The 18,449-nt window shown below is 47.8% G+C and overlaps 1 protein-coding gene across 1 annotated transcript in view; it reads left to right on the plus strand.

Annotated features, from left to right (window-relative positions):
- Positions 1 to 18,449, plus strand: part of LOC115456845 (trichohyalin-like) — a 160,793-nt gene that overhangs the window by 116,565 nt on the left and 25,779 nt on the right. The window contains 4 exon segments of the mRNA XM_030186168.1: positions 1,442 to 1,504; positions 3,550 to 3,633; positions 3,636 to 3,674; positions 16,720 to 16,841. Of these exon segments, the coding sequence (XP_030042028.1) occupies positions 1,442 to 1,504; positions 3,550 to 3,633; positions 3,636 to 3,674; positions 16,720 to 16,841 (308 nt within the window).

The raw sequence follows: 18,449 nt of genomic DNA on the forward strand, positions 1-18,449 counted from the left end.
TTAAAGTTAGACGCGGCTTATAGAATAACGCTTATGCCCAGGGATCGTGCCTAACTTTAGGTGTGGCCATTTGCACCAACTGAAACGTGGTGGCAAATATTCACGCCTAAATTGTGCGCGTATCCTCCATATTCTAACGCGCGTAAATGCTAGGAACGCCCCTTTCCGCCTGTGACCCTCCCATTTACTCGCCCCTTTTTTTCACTCGCATGTGAAATTTAGGCGCGGGATTTACATGCACAAGTTCTAATTAAATCTAATTGGTTCAATTCAAATCAATTCTTGTATACCGATAATTTCCCTTTTCCATGGTTCAGTGCGGTTTACATTCCCATCATTTATCTGCTCTTGGTCCCTCAGCTGTATGGTAAGCCGTATTGTAGAAAATCTTTACCATCATATCTATGTCAGTTGAATGCTCTAATGCATGCTTATTAGGTGTATCATTATTATTAATCTAATATTGTATTACTAGTGGAACCATGCCCGTTTCCTCAACAATGAAACGGGCCCTAGGAAGGCTGTCATGTAAGCTTTTTTTTTTTTTCCTCTCCCCTGCCCTCCCCTCCATGTCCAGCGATTCTTCCCGCGATTCTCTCCTCCCCTCAATTTGTACCTGAACGTTCTCTGGCTGGCTGAAGCTGGCTTCCGTTCCGTTCGTAACATCCCTCCTGACGTCAGCTCGCCTCCAGCGTTCCCTTCCCTCTCACTGTTCTGTCCTCTGACGTCATTACACCTTGACGCGAGGGCAGGACAGTGAGGGGGAATGGAACGCTGGAGGCTGGCTGACGTCAGGAGATGTTACGAGCCCAGGCAGCCAGACATGGAACGTCGGAGGTGCAAATTATTATATAGGATATCTCTGGTATTTGAATTCCAGTGCTGTTAAATGTATATTTATTTATTATTAGGATTTATATATATTTATTTGATACTGTTTCACGGTAGTTCTATTATTAGGTTTCAATCTACTGTTTTCAAGTTTCTCATTTATTCTATTTATGTTCATTCTTGGTAATTCTGTAAGTGGGGGTGGCCTCCTTTAGCCATCCCAAAGCTGCACAGTGAGGGCCTTTGAAGTAACAGCAGCTTAAGAAGAAAAAGTATTGTCAATTCAAATAAAACATTATTTTTTTTTGTCCAATGTCAAAGCGTTTCTGACATGCTTATTTATTCATTCATTCATTTATCTGCCTACAACCTCCTAGGTAGATCAGATCAGCCTTGAAACAAAGCCAATAAAATCAGCATAAAATACAATTATCATATACACAGTCTTCACAATAAGAACACCAGGCGTCCCCAATGAGCCACCTGACTGTACACTCAAAGTAAAAGGCTGCAGAAAAAAATGTGCTTTCAAATGCTTAATAAATCAATCATTTTTAATCCGTTCCTAATGCACTTGGTAATGGGGTTTTTTTTTTTTTTTCTGTTCTAGGCAACTTTAAAACATCAGAGGCAAAATGAGGATTTCCGGGCTGCTCAGGTGGCACAAGATGAGGTAAAATGTGATTAACCAGCACGTCAAGGTAGTGTTCAAAGGTTGCAGGATGCCAGATGCGCCTTCCTTGCACTTTGCTTCCCTGCTCTAGAAAAGTGCTACTCAAAGTCTTAAGGGGATGAGCTAGTCTGGGAAAACCCCAGTGGTGGGTGTTCTCTAGAGGGTGGAAGGAAGTATTGAAGTGAGTGTAGGAAGGTGCCAGGGGCTTCCTCCCCACAAAAGGGAGTGTGGTGGGCTTTCTCACTCAGATACCCATGAGGGACCTTGGTCCGATAGGGAAAATTATCTGTGAGGGCACTGCATTAGTCTTTGTGTACTAGTAGGCTGCAGTGGCGTAGCTACATGGAGCACCGGGGGCCTGGGCCCCCCCCCCCAAAAAAAAAAATTTCATCCGGGCCTTTAAAGGAGCGTGCAGGACATGAGGAAGAGAGAACAGGGCAGGGAATACGGTGGTGCCGGAAACTGACGCTGGAGAAGGCTTCAGCTGGTGGGGGTTGGGGATCCCTGCCAGGGTGCGGCAGCAGGGCGGCAGACTAAAATCTGCCCCCCCCCCCACTGCAAAGTCTGGCTAAGCCCCTGGTACACTAAACTGTTATGTGTGTAGAGATGAAGTATGAGTTCCATAGGCAGTGGTGTGCTGGAGCGGGATCTCACGGGCTCACGAGAGACGTTTGTTAAGTTTTTAAGAATTTTGGGAGCCGGTTGTTAAAGTAGGGCCCCTCCCGCCATGGCTCCCAAAATGTGGGCTCGGGCCCCCTCCTGAATTCTCTTTTACTTTGCTGGCGGGGACGCTGAGCCCTGACAGCCAAGTCAATAGACCGGCCAAAGTTCAAGGGGGCGTATTGGAGGCATAGCAAAGGCGGGACTTGGGCGTGCCTAACACTAGGACGCCCTCGACCCATAATCGAAAGAAACAAGGACATCCCTGACGAACACTTGGATGACTTTACCTGGTCGTGTTTTTCTTACGACCAAGGCACAAAAAGGTGCCCGAAATGACCAGATGACCACTGGAGAGAATTGGGAATGACCTCCCGTTACTCCCCCATTGGTCACTAAGCCCCTCCCACCCTTAAAAAGCATCTTTAAAAATATTGATTGCCAGCCTCTATGCCAGCCTCAGATGTCATACTCAGGACCATCACAGCAGTATGCAGGTATCTGGAGCAGTTTTACTGGGTGCAGTGCACTTCAGGCAGGCGGACCCAGGCCCATCCCCCCCTACCTGTTACGTTTGTGGAGAAAACAGCAAGCCCTCCAAAACCCATCAGAAACCCACTGTACCCACATCTAGGTGCCCCCCTTCACTAGTAAGGGCTATTGTAGTGGTGTACAGTTGTGGGTAGTGGGTTTTGGGGGGGGGGGTTGGGGGGCTCAGCACACATGGTAAGGGAGCTATGTACCTGGAAGCAATTTCTGAAGTCCACTGCAGTGTCTCCTAGGGTGCCCGGTTGGTCTCCTGGCACGTCAGGGGGACCAGTGCACTAGAAATTCTAGCTCCTCCCATGACCAAATGGCTTGCATTTGGTCGTTTCTGAGATGGACGTCCTTGGTTTCCATTATCGCCGAAAATCAGAAACGACCAAGTCTAGGGACGACCATCTCTAAGGACGACCAAATTTCAGGATTTGGGCGTCCCTGACCGTATTATCGAAACGAAAGATGGCCGTCCATCTCGTTTCGAAAATACGGGTTTCCCCGCCCCTGGATGGGGACGTTTTGTGAGGACATCCCTTTCGATTATGCCTCTCTGTAGTAACATAGTAGATGACGGCAGATAAAGACCTCTATGGTCCATCCACTCAGCCCAACAAGATAACCTCATTACATATAGTATGTATATCTGATCTTGATTTGTCCTTGCCATTTTCAGGGCATAGACCATAGAAGTCTGCCTAGCACTGGTCTTGTTTGGGCACCTGCATAATTTACTTCTGTGCTGGCTTTCTGGAAAATGCCCTCCCTGCTTATGTAGAGTTACTGTATATACTTCCTTCAGAACTGAGCTGAACTATTTTTCCTCTTTCTGTATTGTAATGTTTCAGGAGATTGCAAAGTACATTCAGCATCAAGAGCTGAAGGCCCATCAGAGATCTCAAGAGGTGGAATTCAGGAGGACGAGCACTGGGGTGTTAGCGGCTCAGAAAGAAGGGGACACACAGACAGAAAGGTAAGGCGCTTCCAAGGGGCACTTCTCTGATCAGGAAACGCCAGTGGGGAAACCTTACTGCCCCATGTCCTTCCCTTTCAAATGCAAAATGGAGGAAGGAAAATATCTCGGAGGAAACGGAACTCCAGATGGAGTTGGCCAAGGTCAACTCAAGGGGTTGTCACTCCCTGGGCCAATGTTTGCTTTTGCACAGGAGGAGTAGTGTCAGTGGCGTACTGAAGGCGGGACGGTGGGGGCAGAGGGAGCATGGAACGAACGAAGGACAGGCACGTGTGGCACCCCCCCCCCAGCAGCGTGCACCCGGGGCGGACCGCACCCACCGCCCCCCCTAGGAACACCACTGCTTCAGTCTGTCCCAGTATGGTGATGCTTATGCTTGGAGGTTGGAGGAGTAGCCTAGTGGTTAGCGCAGTGGACCTTGATCCTTGGGAACTGGGCTCAATTCCCACTGCAGCTCCCTGTGACCCTGGGCAAGTCACTTAACCCTCCATTGCCCCTGGTACAAAATAAGTACCTGAATATATGTAAACCACTTTGAATGTAGTTGCAAAAACCTCAGAAAGGCGGTATATCAAGTCCCATTTCCCTTTCCCTTATTTTCTTATGATAGATCAAGTCCCATTCCTCCAGATATTTAAATTCCTCTTAAGTAGTAGTCTTTCAACGGAAAAGAAACTCTGGATGAGGGTCATAGGATGAAGGTGAAAAGAGACATATTCTAGAGTAATCTAAAGAAACACTTCTTTATGGAAAGAGTGGTGGATGCATGGAATGGCCTCCTGGTTGAGACTTTATCTGAATTCAAGTAGACTTGGGACAAGCACATAAGATCTCTAATGGAGAGAGTAGGTGCAGTGGCGTAGGAAGGGGGGGGGGCGGTGGGGCGGTCCGCCCCGGGTGCACGCGCCGGGGGGGGGGGGGGTGTTGGCTCACTGGTTCCCTGCTCTTTCTGCCCCGGAACAGGTTACTTCCTGTTCCGGAACAGAGAAAGCAGGGAAGCAGCAGAGCCGACGCAGCTCCCAGTGACGTGCACTGGGGGCGGATCGGCCCTCCCGCCTGCCCCCCGCTGCAAGGTAGGGTGCGTTTTGGGGGGGGGCCGTGCCCTGCACCCGGGGGAGGGTGCGCAGCGGCGACCCGCCCCGGGTGTCAGGCACCCTCGCTACGGCACTGAGTAGGTGATATTGATGGGCAGACTTGATATGCCATGTGGTCTTTATCTGCTGTCGTTTTCTCTGTTTCTATATATTCATCATCGTTGTATTCCACTCTCAAGCAAAATGCATTTGTTAAAAGGAGTATAAGTGGGAAATTGAATTCGACCTCCATGTTATCAGTGGAAAAGTGATCAAATTATCAGCGACTGAACTTTTTTTTCCATTCGCTGTCCAGTGAGTGAGTACTTTGCTTGAAAACCAAGTTAGTGGCTTCCCTGCATCTGGCTGCTGATCGATTATGTGTTCAGATCAGTAAAATGAAAGAGAGAACATTACAAGTGCCCTGATTAACACTCACGGAAGAGCCTTGGAAAATAAATTGTAGCGTCCATCCCCAAATTATTCTTAAAGAACACTACGGACAGGGCTGTTTGCTTTGTGGAGAACATGCAGGGCTAGTTCTCTGGTACATTTACCTAACTGTGTTCTTTTCCTTACTAAGGGAACACAAACACTTAAAGAGGCCTGGTTTTCAAAATGTACCTGCAGGACTGTAAGCTATGGAGTTTCCCTTAAAAATTCCGCTGACGACCGGCTGAGCGAAAAAAGATGTAAATGTGCCAAAATCTTCCTTCGACCAATAAAGAACAGAGTGGGGGTTGCAAAATGAAATTAGTGCACGTACTTCATAGGTCTTCTTAACCCCCCCCCTCCCCCACAACCTGGCACAGACCATTGTGATGACCTTGGAAAGGAGGCAATTTTCAAAAGTATTTTTCCCGTGGATACGCTGCCATTTCACCATGAAAATCTCTTTGAAATTTGCCCCTGAAGCCATCACTCTATGGTCCTGTTCTCTGATAATTAGATTTGGAGTGACTGCACGGATGGCAGTTAATCCATATGTTAACAGTTGTCAATGCCTTTTTATTTCTGACTGATTTAACAAGTGGAGAAAGCACACTACCAGAACCCTCATCCGCACTCTTATCACCTCTCGCTTAGACTATTGCAACTTGCTTCTCACAGGTCTCCCACTTAGCCATCTCTCTCCTCTTCAATCTGTTCAAAATTCTACTGCATGACTAATATTATGCTCATATTAGCCCTCTCCTCAAGTCACTTCACTGGCTTCCTATCCGTTTCCGCATACAGTTCAAACTCCTCTTATTGACCTAGAAGTGCATTCACTCTGCAGCTCCTCAGTACCTCTCCACTCTCATCTATCCCTACATTCGTCCCCGGTAAATCTCTCTTAATCTGCACCCTTCTCCTCCACCGCTAACTCCAGACTCCGTTCCTTTTATCTTGCTGCACCATATGCCTGGAATAGACTTCCTGAGCCAGTACGTCAAGCTACATCTCTGGCCAAATCTAAGCTAAAAGCCCACCTTTTTGATGCTGCTTTTAACTCCTAACCCTTATTCACTTGTTCAGAACCCTTATTTTATCATCCTCACTTTAATATTCCCTTATCTCTTGTTTGTCCTGTTCATCTATCCTGATTAGATTGTAAGCTCTGTCCAGCAGGGACTGTCTCTTCAAGTTCGTGTACAGTGCTGCGTACGTCTAGTAGCGCTTTAGAAATGATAAGTAGTAGTAAGTAATAGTAGTGTTTGGGATTCTGGAATCTTGCTACTCTTTGGGGTTCCACACAGAATCTTGCTACTCTTTGGGATTCCGGAATCTTGCTACTCTTTGTCCTTATCCCTTATTTGTCCTGTTTGTCTGTCCTAATTAGATTGTAAGCTCTATCGAGCAGGGACTGTCTCTTCATGTTCAAGTGTACAGCACTGCGTACGTCTAGTAGCGCTTTAGAAATGATAAGTAGTAGTAGTAATTTAACAAATGGAGAAAGCATTCAGAGCATGACTCATTGAATTCTTTCCAACCCCTTTGCACAAATATCTTTGTGTGTCTGTGTCACCTTTGTGTGTCAGACCTAAGGGAGGGTAAATTAAACAGAGCAGTATTCACACATTCCATTGTATTGAAAAGAATAGAATAGTAAAATCAAACCAAAGGTGATAATATATCAAACTATTAGATGTCACTATACTGTCAACAGATTTCAAAGCAGGATAAATTTTACAGTTTAAACCTCATGGTGTTACTGCCCCATGACTACAGGTATTGGTGTGTTTCTCTAACACCAGGAGGCGAAGCAGGACTTTTGGGCATCGCTCTTAAGGCACCCAAAACAGTACTGTTAGGGGCCCATGTTATAGAAGACTTATTAAAGAGCTCCAAGCAGTGGTGTTCCCAACCCCCGCCAGCCGAAGCCTTCTTCAGCGCGGTCTCCGGCGTAGCCGTGTTCGCTGCCTGCCCCCTGGTCTTCTTTCTTCTTGTTCCTCTTGTGCGCACTGACGCCCAGCAAGGATAGGGATTTAGCAACAGGGGAAGGGCGATGCATGCAGAACTGCCTCTTCCTTACCAACACTTTTGCATGTGCGTGTATGTGCCTCTTTTGCTGGTGTAGGGTGTGTTGCTGTGTGCGCCTGGTGGTTTGTGCATATATGTATTTTTATATGTGTGTTTGTGTTTTTATGTCTATCTCTGTTGGCTCTCGGCGGTTTGAAAGGTGCCAGTTCCCTAACTGCTATGCCACAGTAAATCAAAGTTGGGAAACTGCCTGTCCCATGGAAGCCCACTGGGCTGCTTTTGTAGAAACTTCAAACCGCTCAAAACACAGCAGCCAGGCTTATATTTGGAAAATCGCGATTCGAAAGCGCCAAACCCCTTCGAGAAAAAACTGCATTAGCTCCCAATCAAAGAACACATTGCTTTCAAAATCTGCACTCTGGTCCACAAAATTATCTATGGCGAAGCCCTGGGATATATGACTGACCTCATAGACCTACCAACCAGAAACACAAACGGATCATCACAAACATTAAATTTATTTATTTATTGCATTTGTATCCCACATTTTCCCACCTCTTTGCAGGCTCAATGTGGCTTACAATACTTCGTGAATGGTGGAATTACATTAGAAGATAGACATTTTGTGTTACAGAGGATCTTGGGTAACATGATAATGGCTTACAATATATCAAGAATGGTGAAAAAGCATTAGAAATTAGACTATTAATGTTACAGAAGAATCTTGGGTAACATGGTAATGATAAAACATAATAGTAATATAGCAAGTAGAAATTGTAGAGCAGGACTCAAGTACAAATCAATTTATTCATCCAACTTCTCCTCTATAAGCACGCAACTGTGGAACGCACTACCAAAAGCCGTGAAAACGACGTACGACCACCTTAACTTCCAGCAATCACTAAAGACCAACCTGTTCGAAAAGGCATACCCTACTGACCCAACTTAAGTGCCTGAACCCCGCAACACAACGAAAACAAAGCCCGTGATGAACACTATATAAGTCTTCTTCCCAACAATTCTCTAATGTGTCGGTAACACATGAATCTCATTCAACCATAACATCACTTGGTATTTGTTTCATCACCGGAGGTGGCTTACGCCTCACGGTACTATGTAAGCCACACTGAGCCTTCAAATAGGTGGAAAAATGTGGGATACAAATGTAACAAATAAATAAACAAATAACTTTTTTTCTCTAGAACTCCCGGTATGAGCTGTCTCAGTTTCAAACCTGATATGTCTTTTCACTGGCTTTTCCTCGATGCCAACTTTGGTCCCATTAAATTCCATTTTTAGAATTATTTTGCCTCCAGACAGAAGGCTGGACAGATAGTTTTTCAACCTCTTAACATTTCTTTGGTTGGAAAAGCAGGGTTGCCGAGAGGGAGGGGCAGGGGGGGGGCAAGAATCCCCTAGGTTCAGCCTCCAAGGGGGACCCGGCACTGGCAGTCCAGATAAGATCCGGTGTCTTTCCCTTCCTCCCAACCCTCCCCCCCCCCCCCTATTCTTTACTTGACTTGAATGTATTTATAAATGTATTTATAAATGACCTAGAGATGGGAATAACTAGTGAGGTAATTAAATTCGCCGATGACACAAAATTATTCAGGGTCGTCAAGTCGCAGGAGGAATGTGAACGATTACAGGAGGACCTTGCGAGACTGGGAGAATGGGCGTGCAAGTGGCAGATGAAGTTCAATGTTGACAAGTGCAAAGTGATGCATGTGGGTAAGAGGAACCCGAATTATAGCTACGTCTTGCAAGGTTCCGCGTTAGGAGTTACGGATCAAGAAAGGGATCTGGGTGTCGTCGTCGATGATACGCTGAAACCTTCTGCTCAGTGTGCTGCTGCGGCTAGGAAAGCGAATAGAATGTTGGGTGTTATTAGGAAGGGTATGGAGTCCAGGTGTGCGGATGTTATAATGCCGTTGTATCGCTCCATGGTGCGACCGCACCTGGAGTATTGTGTTCAGTACTGGTCTCCGTATCTCAAAAAAGATATAGTAGAATTGGAAAAGGTACAGCGAAGGGCGACGAAAATGATAGTGGGGATGGGACGACTTTCCTATGAAGAGAGGCTGAGAAGGCTAGGGCTTTTCAGCTTGGAGAAGAGACGGCTGAGGGGAGATATGATAGAAGTGTATAAAATAATGAGTGGAATGGATCGGGTGGATGTGAAGCGACTGTTCACGCTATCCAAAATACTAGGACTAGAGGGCATGAGTTGAAGCTACAGTGTGGTAAATTTAAAACGAATCGGAGAAAATTTTTCTTCACCCAACGTGTAATTAGACTCTGGAATTCGTTGCCGGAGAACGTGGTACGGGCGGTTAGCTTGACGGAGTTTAAAAAGGGGTTAGATAGATTCCTAAAGGACAAGTCCATAGACCGCTATTAAATGGACTTGGAAAAATTCCGCATTTTTAGGTATAACTTGTCTGGAATGTTTTTACGTTTGGGGAGCGTGCCAGGTGCCCTTGACCTGGATTGGCCACTGTCGGTGACAGGATGCTGGGCTAGATGGACCTTTGGTCTTTCCCAGTATGGCACTACTTATGTACTTATGTAGGCAGCAGGACGCAGCAGGAAGAAGGACCCATGGCCAGCAGAGCAGTCTCTCTCGATCACTGCTGCCTGCCATTCAATAACTCCATGCAAGTTGGAGGGGGGGGGGCACAGTGGCAGTGGGCTCCCTACATTGTTTGCCCCGGGTCCAGCTTTGTCTCTTGGCGGCCCTGTTGAAAAGAATACAAATCTGACCCATTTTTTGCTAGAGAACCCAAGTATTCATGATCCTGTGTACAATTAGGATGTGTGTTTTGATGAGGGGGGGTGGAATTGGTAATTGAGTTTCAAAACTGTAACTTGCAAACCCTGGCACTGTGCGTGTTATAATCTTTTTTTATTACATTTGTACCCCGCTCTTTCCCACTCATGGCAGGCTCAATGCAGCTTACATATTATATACAGGTACTTATTTGTACCTGGGGCAATGGAGGGTTAAGTGACTTGCCCAGAGTCACAAGGAGCTGCCTGTGCCTGCAGTGGGAATCGAACCCAGTTCCCCAGGACCAAAGTCCACCACCCTAACCACTAGGCCACTCCTCCACTGTTGCTACTATTTGAGATTCTACATGGAATGTTGCTATTCCCCTAGGAACATTCCATGTAGAAGTCAGCCCTTGCAGATCACCAATGTGGCCGCGCAGGCTTCTGCTTCTGCTTCTGTGAGTCTGGCATCCTGCACGTACGTGCAGGACGTCAGACTCACAGAAACAGAAGCCTGCGCAGCCTTCTACATGGAATGTTGCTAGTGGAATAGCAACATTCCATGTAGAATCTCCAATAGTAGCAACATTCCATGTAGAATCTCCAATAGTATCTATTTTATTTTTGTTACATTTGTACCCTGCGCTTTCCCACTCATGGCAGGCTCAATGCGGCTTACATGGGGCAATGGAGGGTTAAGTGACTTGCCCAGAGTCACAAGGAGCTGCCTGTGCCGGGAATTGAACTTGGTTCCTCAGTTCCCCAGGACCAAATTCCACCACCCTAACCACTAGGCCACTCCTCCACTCTGTAGTTAGAACTATGATAAACCAACTGTTGGGCTGACAGAACAAAGTCTTCTGGGTCCCCCCCCCAACCACCACCACCTCCCTGTGAAGGAAAGATTTACTAACCCACAGTGAGTGAGATGAAACAAGCCACAGTTTTGGGAAACTTACTTTACTGTGTCTGAAACAGCCTCCAAAGCTGCTGCAGTTACGTTCGAGGTCTGAGCTGTAACGTGTGTGGGTTGTGCGTGGTAGGTAGGTGGGAGGCACGAAAAGAGAGGGTGAAAACCAGGGGTTTTTTTGAGGGGGTACTTGGGGGTACTGAGTACCGGCACCTTTTCTGTTGTCTACTAAATTTGACCCAATTCTGCCTTTGTCATAGATTCTGTGACTGGTTGCAGAGGGGGCCTGGCTATTGTGGGATGGGTCCCTCAGTGATCACTCCACCCCTAAAGGGTGGACAGGCATTTAAGCACCGGCACCTTTTTCGACAGAAAAAAACATACTGGTGAAAACTAATTGTCCCATCAAGTGATGTGAACTCGCCAATGGGCCCGATGCTCAGAACTCCCGCGGTAAGCCAACAGAGCAGAAACCGTACCGTTGGAACAGTGCGGAAACGTAGCTCGTCAGTACTCAAAGGAAATGGTATTTGAATTATATGCGTGCTGTAAAAGCGAAAGCAAAGGGAGGGAACGTGCGTGGCCTGTGCGCAGAAGAGTTTCGCGGTAAGTTCAGCTCTTGTGCGCTTGCACCTGGCAAACCCGAAAATGAAGCACACGTCGTCATCTGTTTTCTGCACCTTTAAATGTAAGCGTTTCAGTTTTTTTTTTGTTTACTTGGAAGGCTCATATTTAAACGCAGGGAACAAGCGTCAATGTGTGCTTTCACTTTTGGGTTTGCTTTGTCTTGCACGCATTCGTCTTTCACTATCAGCATTTTCAGGCTTCCTCTGCTTCCAAATTTTAAAAAAGATGGGCATATTTTAAAGAAAGAATCATGAGAAATCCTCTCTTCATACACCCTAAAGCCTGCTCTGAGCGGGCGTTATTTTTTCAGCGCTAAGGGCGGCTTTGTTTTGCGCGCTGCTCTCTGGGCATTGGGAGGGAACAGGAAATGACCTCATTAACATCTGTTTGACTACATTTGCATTCTATTTGCACTAATCTTTGGCATGCACATTGTCTCCCATGCCAGAGCCTCTCAGCATTCTATGCTAATGCAGGCGCTAATAATAAGTACATAATAAGTATTGCCACACTGGGACAGACCAAAGGTCCATCAAGCCCAGCATCCAACAGTGGCCAATCCAGGCCACAAATACCTGGCAAGAGCCTGAAAAAGTTCAATACATTTTAAGCTGCTTATCCCAGAAATAAGCAGTGGATTATATCCCCAAGTCAATTTAATAATGGTCTATGGACTTTTCCTTTAGGAAGCCGTCCAGACCTTTTTTTAAACCCTGCTAAGCTAATCGCCTTTACCACATTCTCTTTGGGTTGAAAAGCACTAGCGCTTGTGTTTGGTTCTGAGCATCAGCCCACTAGAGACTTCAGTTCTGAAAATGACTCTAAGTACCTGGTTCTTATTCTTACCTGTGTCTGTCTAACACAGAAAGACTGTTCTATGCTCGAAACCTTGGGATCATCTTTGACTCTTCTCTCTCCTTCTCTGCTCATATCCAGCAGACCGCCAAGACCTGTCGTTTCTTTCTTTACAACATCCGTAAAATCCGCCCCTTTCTTTCCGAGCACTCTACCAAAACCCTCATCCACACCCTTGTCACCTCTCGTTTAGACTACTGTAATCTGCTTCTTGCTGGCCTCCCACTTAGTCACCTCTCCCCTCTCCAGTCGGTTCAAAACTCTGCTGCCCGTCTCATCTTCCGCCAGGGTCGCTTTACTCATACTACCCCTCTCCTCAAGTCACTTCACTGGCTCCCTATCCGTTTTCGCATCCTGTTCAAACTTCTTCTACTAACCTATAAATGTATTCACTCTGCTGCTCCCCAGTATCTCTCCACAGTCGTCCTTCCCTACACCCCTTCCCGTGCACTCCGCTCCATGGATAAATCCTTCTTATCTGTTCCCTTCTCCACTACTGCCAACTCCAGACTTCGTGCCTTCTGTCTCGCTGCACCCTACGCCTGGAATAAACTTCCTGAGCCCCTACGTCTTGCCCCATCCTTGGCCACCTTTAAATCTAGACTGAAAACCCACCTCTTTAACATTGCTTTTGACTCGTAACCACTTGTAACCACTCGCCTCCACCTACCCTCCTCTCTTCCTTCCCGTTCACATTAATTGATTTGATTTGCTTACTTTATTTATTTTTTGTCTATTAGATTGTAAGCTCTTTGAGCAGGGACTGTCTTTCTTCTATGTTTGTACAGCGCTGCGTATGCCTTGTAGCGCTATAGAAATGCTAAATAGTAGTAGTAGTAGTAGTACTATGCTGCTCCAAACATGGCTCGTGTGGAGCACTGTGCCTTCCAAAACTCTTAGTTTGCAAATCTTCTTGCAGAACATTGCAAACTGTGCAGAAAAGAAAAGCTGTGGACAGGTCTCACCTTTGCCTTCACGTGAAACCACCGTTCCTCCCACAACCTTGATTCAGGACCTTGGCATTTTGTTGAGTAATCAGTGATGTTCCCAACTCTACAAGTGTTAGAACACAGAGACGGGTGTCCGCTGAGGCCATGGGGAGAGGTCCAGTTTTATGCAGGAAGCATTTCTATAATAATAATAATAATAGTAAAACATGACGAATGAGAAAGGTGGTGAAAGAAAATTATTTATTTATTGCACTTGTATCCCACATTTTCCCACCTATTTGCAGGCTCAATGTGGCTTACAAAGCCCTGTTATGGCATAGCCATGCCAGGGTAGACATTACAGTTGGTGTTATAAATAAATCAAGGGAGGCAAAAAGAATTGGTCAAGCGGTAATAGAGAGATACATTTCTGAGTAAAGGTGGATAGGTATAGTGTTATAATTGGTCATGTGTTCTCGTGGTGAGCTTTGTTAAAGAGAGAGGTTTTCAGAGACTTGCCACCTTATAATTGAAAGAGGAAAACGCCTAGATTTCGACCCAAATCGGGAGATAGACGTTTATCTCACAAAAACGAATAAATTGGTATAATGGAAAGCCGATTTTGGACGTTTTCAACTGCACTCCATCGCGGAAGCGTACAAAGTTGACGGGGGCGTGTCGGAGGCGTGGCGAAGGTGGAACTGGGGCGTGGTTATCGGCCAAGGAGAGATGGGCGCCTTTCGCCGATAATGGAAAAAAAGTATGCGTGTGTAGCTAGAATTTAGGGCACTTTTCCTGGACCCTGTTTTTTCACGAATAAGGCCCCAAAAAGTGCCCTAAATGACCAGATTACCACCAGAGGGAATTGGGGATGACCTCCCCTGACTCCCCCAGTGGTCACTAACCCCCTCCCACCACAAAAAAAGATGTTTCACAACTTTTTATTTTCACCCTCAAATGTCATACCCAACTCCCTGGCAGCAGTATGCAGGTCCCTGGAGCAGTTGTTAGGGGGTGCAGTGGACTTCAGGCAGGTGGACCCAGGCCCATCCCCCCCTACCTGTTACAATTGTGTTGCTTAATGCTTAGTCGCCAACCCCCCCAAACCCACTGTACCCACATGTAGGTGCCCCCCTTCACCCCTTAGGGCTATAGTAATTGTGTAGACTTGTGGCCAGTGGGTTTTGAGGGGGATTTGGGGGGCTCAACACACAAGGGAAGGGTGCTATGCACCTGGGAGCTCTTTTACCTTTTTTTTTGTTTTTGTAAAAGTGCCCCCAGGTGCCCGGTTGGTGTCCTGGCATGTGAGGGGGACCAGTGCACTACGACTCCTGGCCCCTCTCACGAACAAATGCCTTGGATTTATTCGTTTTTGAGCTGGGCGTTTTCATTTTCCATTATCACTGAAAAACAAAAACGCCCAGCTCACAAATTGTCGAATAAAACATGGATGTCTATTTTTTTTTTAAATAAGGTTCGGTCCGCCCCTTCACGGACCCGTTCTCGGAGATAAACGCCCATGGAGATAGACGTTTTCGTTCAATTATGCCCCTCTATGTATTATGAGCTAGTGAATGAAATTAAATAAATATAAATTTAAAACCAGTACAGATGCGTGGCTGGTCACTACAAGGGGCGGAGCTTTTGAGAGCGTTGTAAGGGATAGTGGGGCCAGACCTGTTTGGTAGGAGTGTAGGGATTTTATCTGATCTGGTTTTTATGTGTTTGATACTGTAAATTGTATTGGGCAGTTGGTAGACTGCAAAATGAAAATCAAATCAAGTCAATGAGATAACGGAGTTGTCTCATCGGATTTATGCTTGAATATTTTTAGTATGCGCACTGTCTGTCTCCCTTTAAATCAATGTGTATGGGGACAAGTTTGCTTCTCCTTCCCTATGTGGTGGTTCTAAAGCTCTCCTTTATTAGAATTAACAAAAGTATTTTCGAAAGCATTTCCACAGGTAAAACAGTGCTTCAGGGCCAGCTCAAGGGATAGTGGCACCCTGAGCCAACTTGCTTTGATGGAGCCCCCTCCCCCCCCCCCCCCATTGCAGTGCTTCTGGCATCCCCCTTCCCCCAATAGGTTCGGCATCTCTCCTCCCCCACCCACCCCGCAGGTCCTGCGCTGCTCCCTCCCCTCTCTCACTTCCTCACAGCCTGTAAAGTTTACATCGGTTGCCCGCACAGAAACAGCAGCAGGACACCCTGGGTCTTCCCTCTGCCATGTTCTGCCCACAGGAAATTGCATCAGAGGAGGTGGAACACAGCAGAGGGAAGGTCCAGGGGTGATGGTAGAGCAGTGCTAGACCCGCAGGAAGAGGTGGGGGGGGGGGGGGGGGGGGAGAAAAGGAGAGAGACCGAACAGAGGGAAGGGGGTGTTGAAAAGTCTTAATCTGTAGACCAGATGATGTCAGAGACTGGGTATTTTGGCATCCTTAAACACCGGCGCCTTGGGCCAGAGCAGGGGCATAGCCAGACCTCGGCGGGAGGGGGAGGCCAGAGCCCGAGGTAGGGGGTACTGTTTAGCCCCACCACCACCACCTTGGACCGCCGCAACCGCAACCCCCCCTCCGCTACCGCCCGCCCCCTGCGCCGCTGCCGCGTCAGGTACCTTGTTTGCTGGCGGGGGTCCCCAATCCCCGCCAGCCGAAGAGTCTTCTTCAGCTCCGCTCGACTCCGGCGCCTTCGTTGTGTGATCATCTGTTTCTGACGCCTTACGTCCTGCACGGGGCTACATGCACGGTGCAGGACGTAAGGCGTCAGAAACAGATGATCACACAACGAAGGCGCCGGAGTCGAGCGGCGCTGAAGAAGACTCTTCGGCTGGCGGGGATTGAGGACCCCCACCAGCAAACAAGGTACCTGATGCAGCTGCGGGGGGGTCAAATGTAGAGGAGGCCAGGGCACAATCTGTGGGGGCCCATGCCCCCCGTGGCCCCACGTAGCTACGCCCCTGGGCCACAGCCTCACTGGTCCACTGGTTAAGCCGGCCCTGCAGTGCTTTACTGACTGGAATTGACTTTAGAAAACTGTCCATCCGAATTACACATGTACAGCCAGTGTTCATATCAATTCACGAGTACCCAGTGGATGTGGTTGTTGGGGAGGAATTTGCACTCAGGCATACGTGTGGAAATTTACCCTGAAAGTTTGTACAGCCAAAGAGCAGCGAATGATCTGTGGTTATCATCAATGTGAATGTACAAGCATGCATTCATTTTGAAAATCTGGCCACTGTCTGCTCAATGAAAACTATGCAAGTACTTAGCAGAATCCAGATAGCAAAGTAACAGCGATGAGCATGTTTATCTTCTTGCGGTCCTACTGCAAAGTTTGACCTGCTTTGACCGAGAGAGCAGAGGCTGTGGGTTTTGTGCTAGTAATTTGATGTGTTCCTCTTTTATTTCCTTTAGGCTGAACTAGCTGCTTCTCATTCAGAAAGGCTGAACTCTGAGGGCCTGGTGACTCCTACAGAAGGCCTCATCCCTGAAGGGTCAGACTTTGCCACAGAGGGAGCAAGTGCAGAGAGGACAAAGTAAGAGCATATGGACAGTGCCGTAGCGAGGGCTAATGGCACCCGGGGCGGGTCGCCGCTGCGCACCCCCCCCCCCCCGGGTGCAGCACGGTGTGACCCCCCCCCCCTCTGCGGCGCAACCCCCCTCCCCCGGACCGCATTCTTACCTGTGGGAGGGCCGATCCGCCCCGAGTGCACGTCACTCGGAGCTGTGTCGACCCCGCTGGTTCCCTGCTCTCTCTGCCCCGGAACAGGAAGTAACCTGTTCTGGGACAGAGAGAGCAGGGAACCAGCGGGGCCGGCACCCCCCGAGCGCGTGCACCCAGGGCGGACCGCCCCTCCCGCCCCCCCCCCCTTCCTACGCCACTGCATATGGAGTCCTGCATAAATCAACAGGCCCACAGCCATCACTAAAGAGTAATCTGTCTTCTCTCTAAGTCGATGTGCATGGCTGAGTAACTTGCTGACAGAAAACTGCCCACCCTTCCTCTGAGAGAAAGTATGTGCGGGGATCAATGAAATGTGCTGTTACCTGGGCAAAATGTAGCCAAGGTTAGGTCAGGTCTGGCATCAACGCATGTAACTGGTATTGTCAAACCTATATATGGAAAAGGCATCCACAGAAAAGCAGATGCTTCAGGCATTTTTATTCCTTCAGGCTTTTTTGATTATAGTGTACATTTGTGTTGCTACGGCAGTGGGTAGGGAGTGGCAGGGCGGGGAGGGGTGGCAGACCAAAATGTGCCTCCCCCCATCTCAGGCTCTGGCCCCCTCCCACCGCGAAACCTGGCTACGACCTTGTTATGTAGTAACAGCGGTTAGCTCATCTGGGTTTAAAAAAGGTTTGGACACGTTCCTGGAGGAAAAGTCCATAGTCTGCTATTGAGGCAGATATGGGATGCAACTGCTTGCCCTGGGATTGGTAGCATGGAATGTTACCATGATTTCAGTTTCTGCCAGGTACTTGTGGCCTGGCTTGGCCGCTGTTGGAAACAGGATACTGGGCTAGATGGACCATGTTCTTATGTATTTCTTGATTTTTTTTAATGTTATTGTTTTTGGTTTATTATGTTAACAGTACATGGACATTTTTATGTTGCATGTTTTTATGTTAACCATGGGATACGTGGACCGTACACTTTCTTAAATGAATCTGGTTTTTTCCAAAGGCAGTTTTCAAAGGGAAGGTATGTTTCCACTTTGCGTCAGTTCTCACAGGGAAAGTTCTGTGCTGAAAGTTTCTGTGCACTTTGAAGGTATATGGGCAGCAGGGGCGTAGTCAGACGTCGGCAGGAGGGGGGGCCAGAGCCCGAGGTGGGGGGCACTGTTTAGCCGCCTCCCCCTGCTGCCGCCGCAACCACAACCCCCCCGCCACCGCCACCCACCCGCCCCCTGCCCCACCGCCGCATCAGGTACTTTGTTTGCTGGCGGGGGTCCCCAATCCCCACCAGCCGAAGAGTCATCTTCAGCGCCGGTCTGCTCCGGTGCCTTTGTTGTGTGATCATCTGTTTCTTACGCCTTACGTCCTGCACGGGGCTCCGTGCAGGACGTAAGGCGTCAGAAACAGTGCCTTGTAGCGCTATAGACATGATAAGTAGTAGTAGTAGTAGTAGAAACAGATGATCACAC

Source organism: Microcaecilia unicolor, chromosome 13 (assembly GCF_901765095.1).
Source record: "Microcaecilia unicolor chromosome 13, aMicUni1.1, whole genome shotgun sequence".
NCBI classification, from domain to species: domain Eukaryota; kingdom Metazoa; phylum Chordata; class Amphibia; order Gymnophiona; family Siphonopidae; genus Microcaecilia; species Microcaecilia unicolor.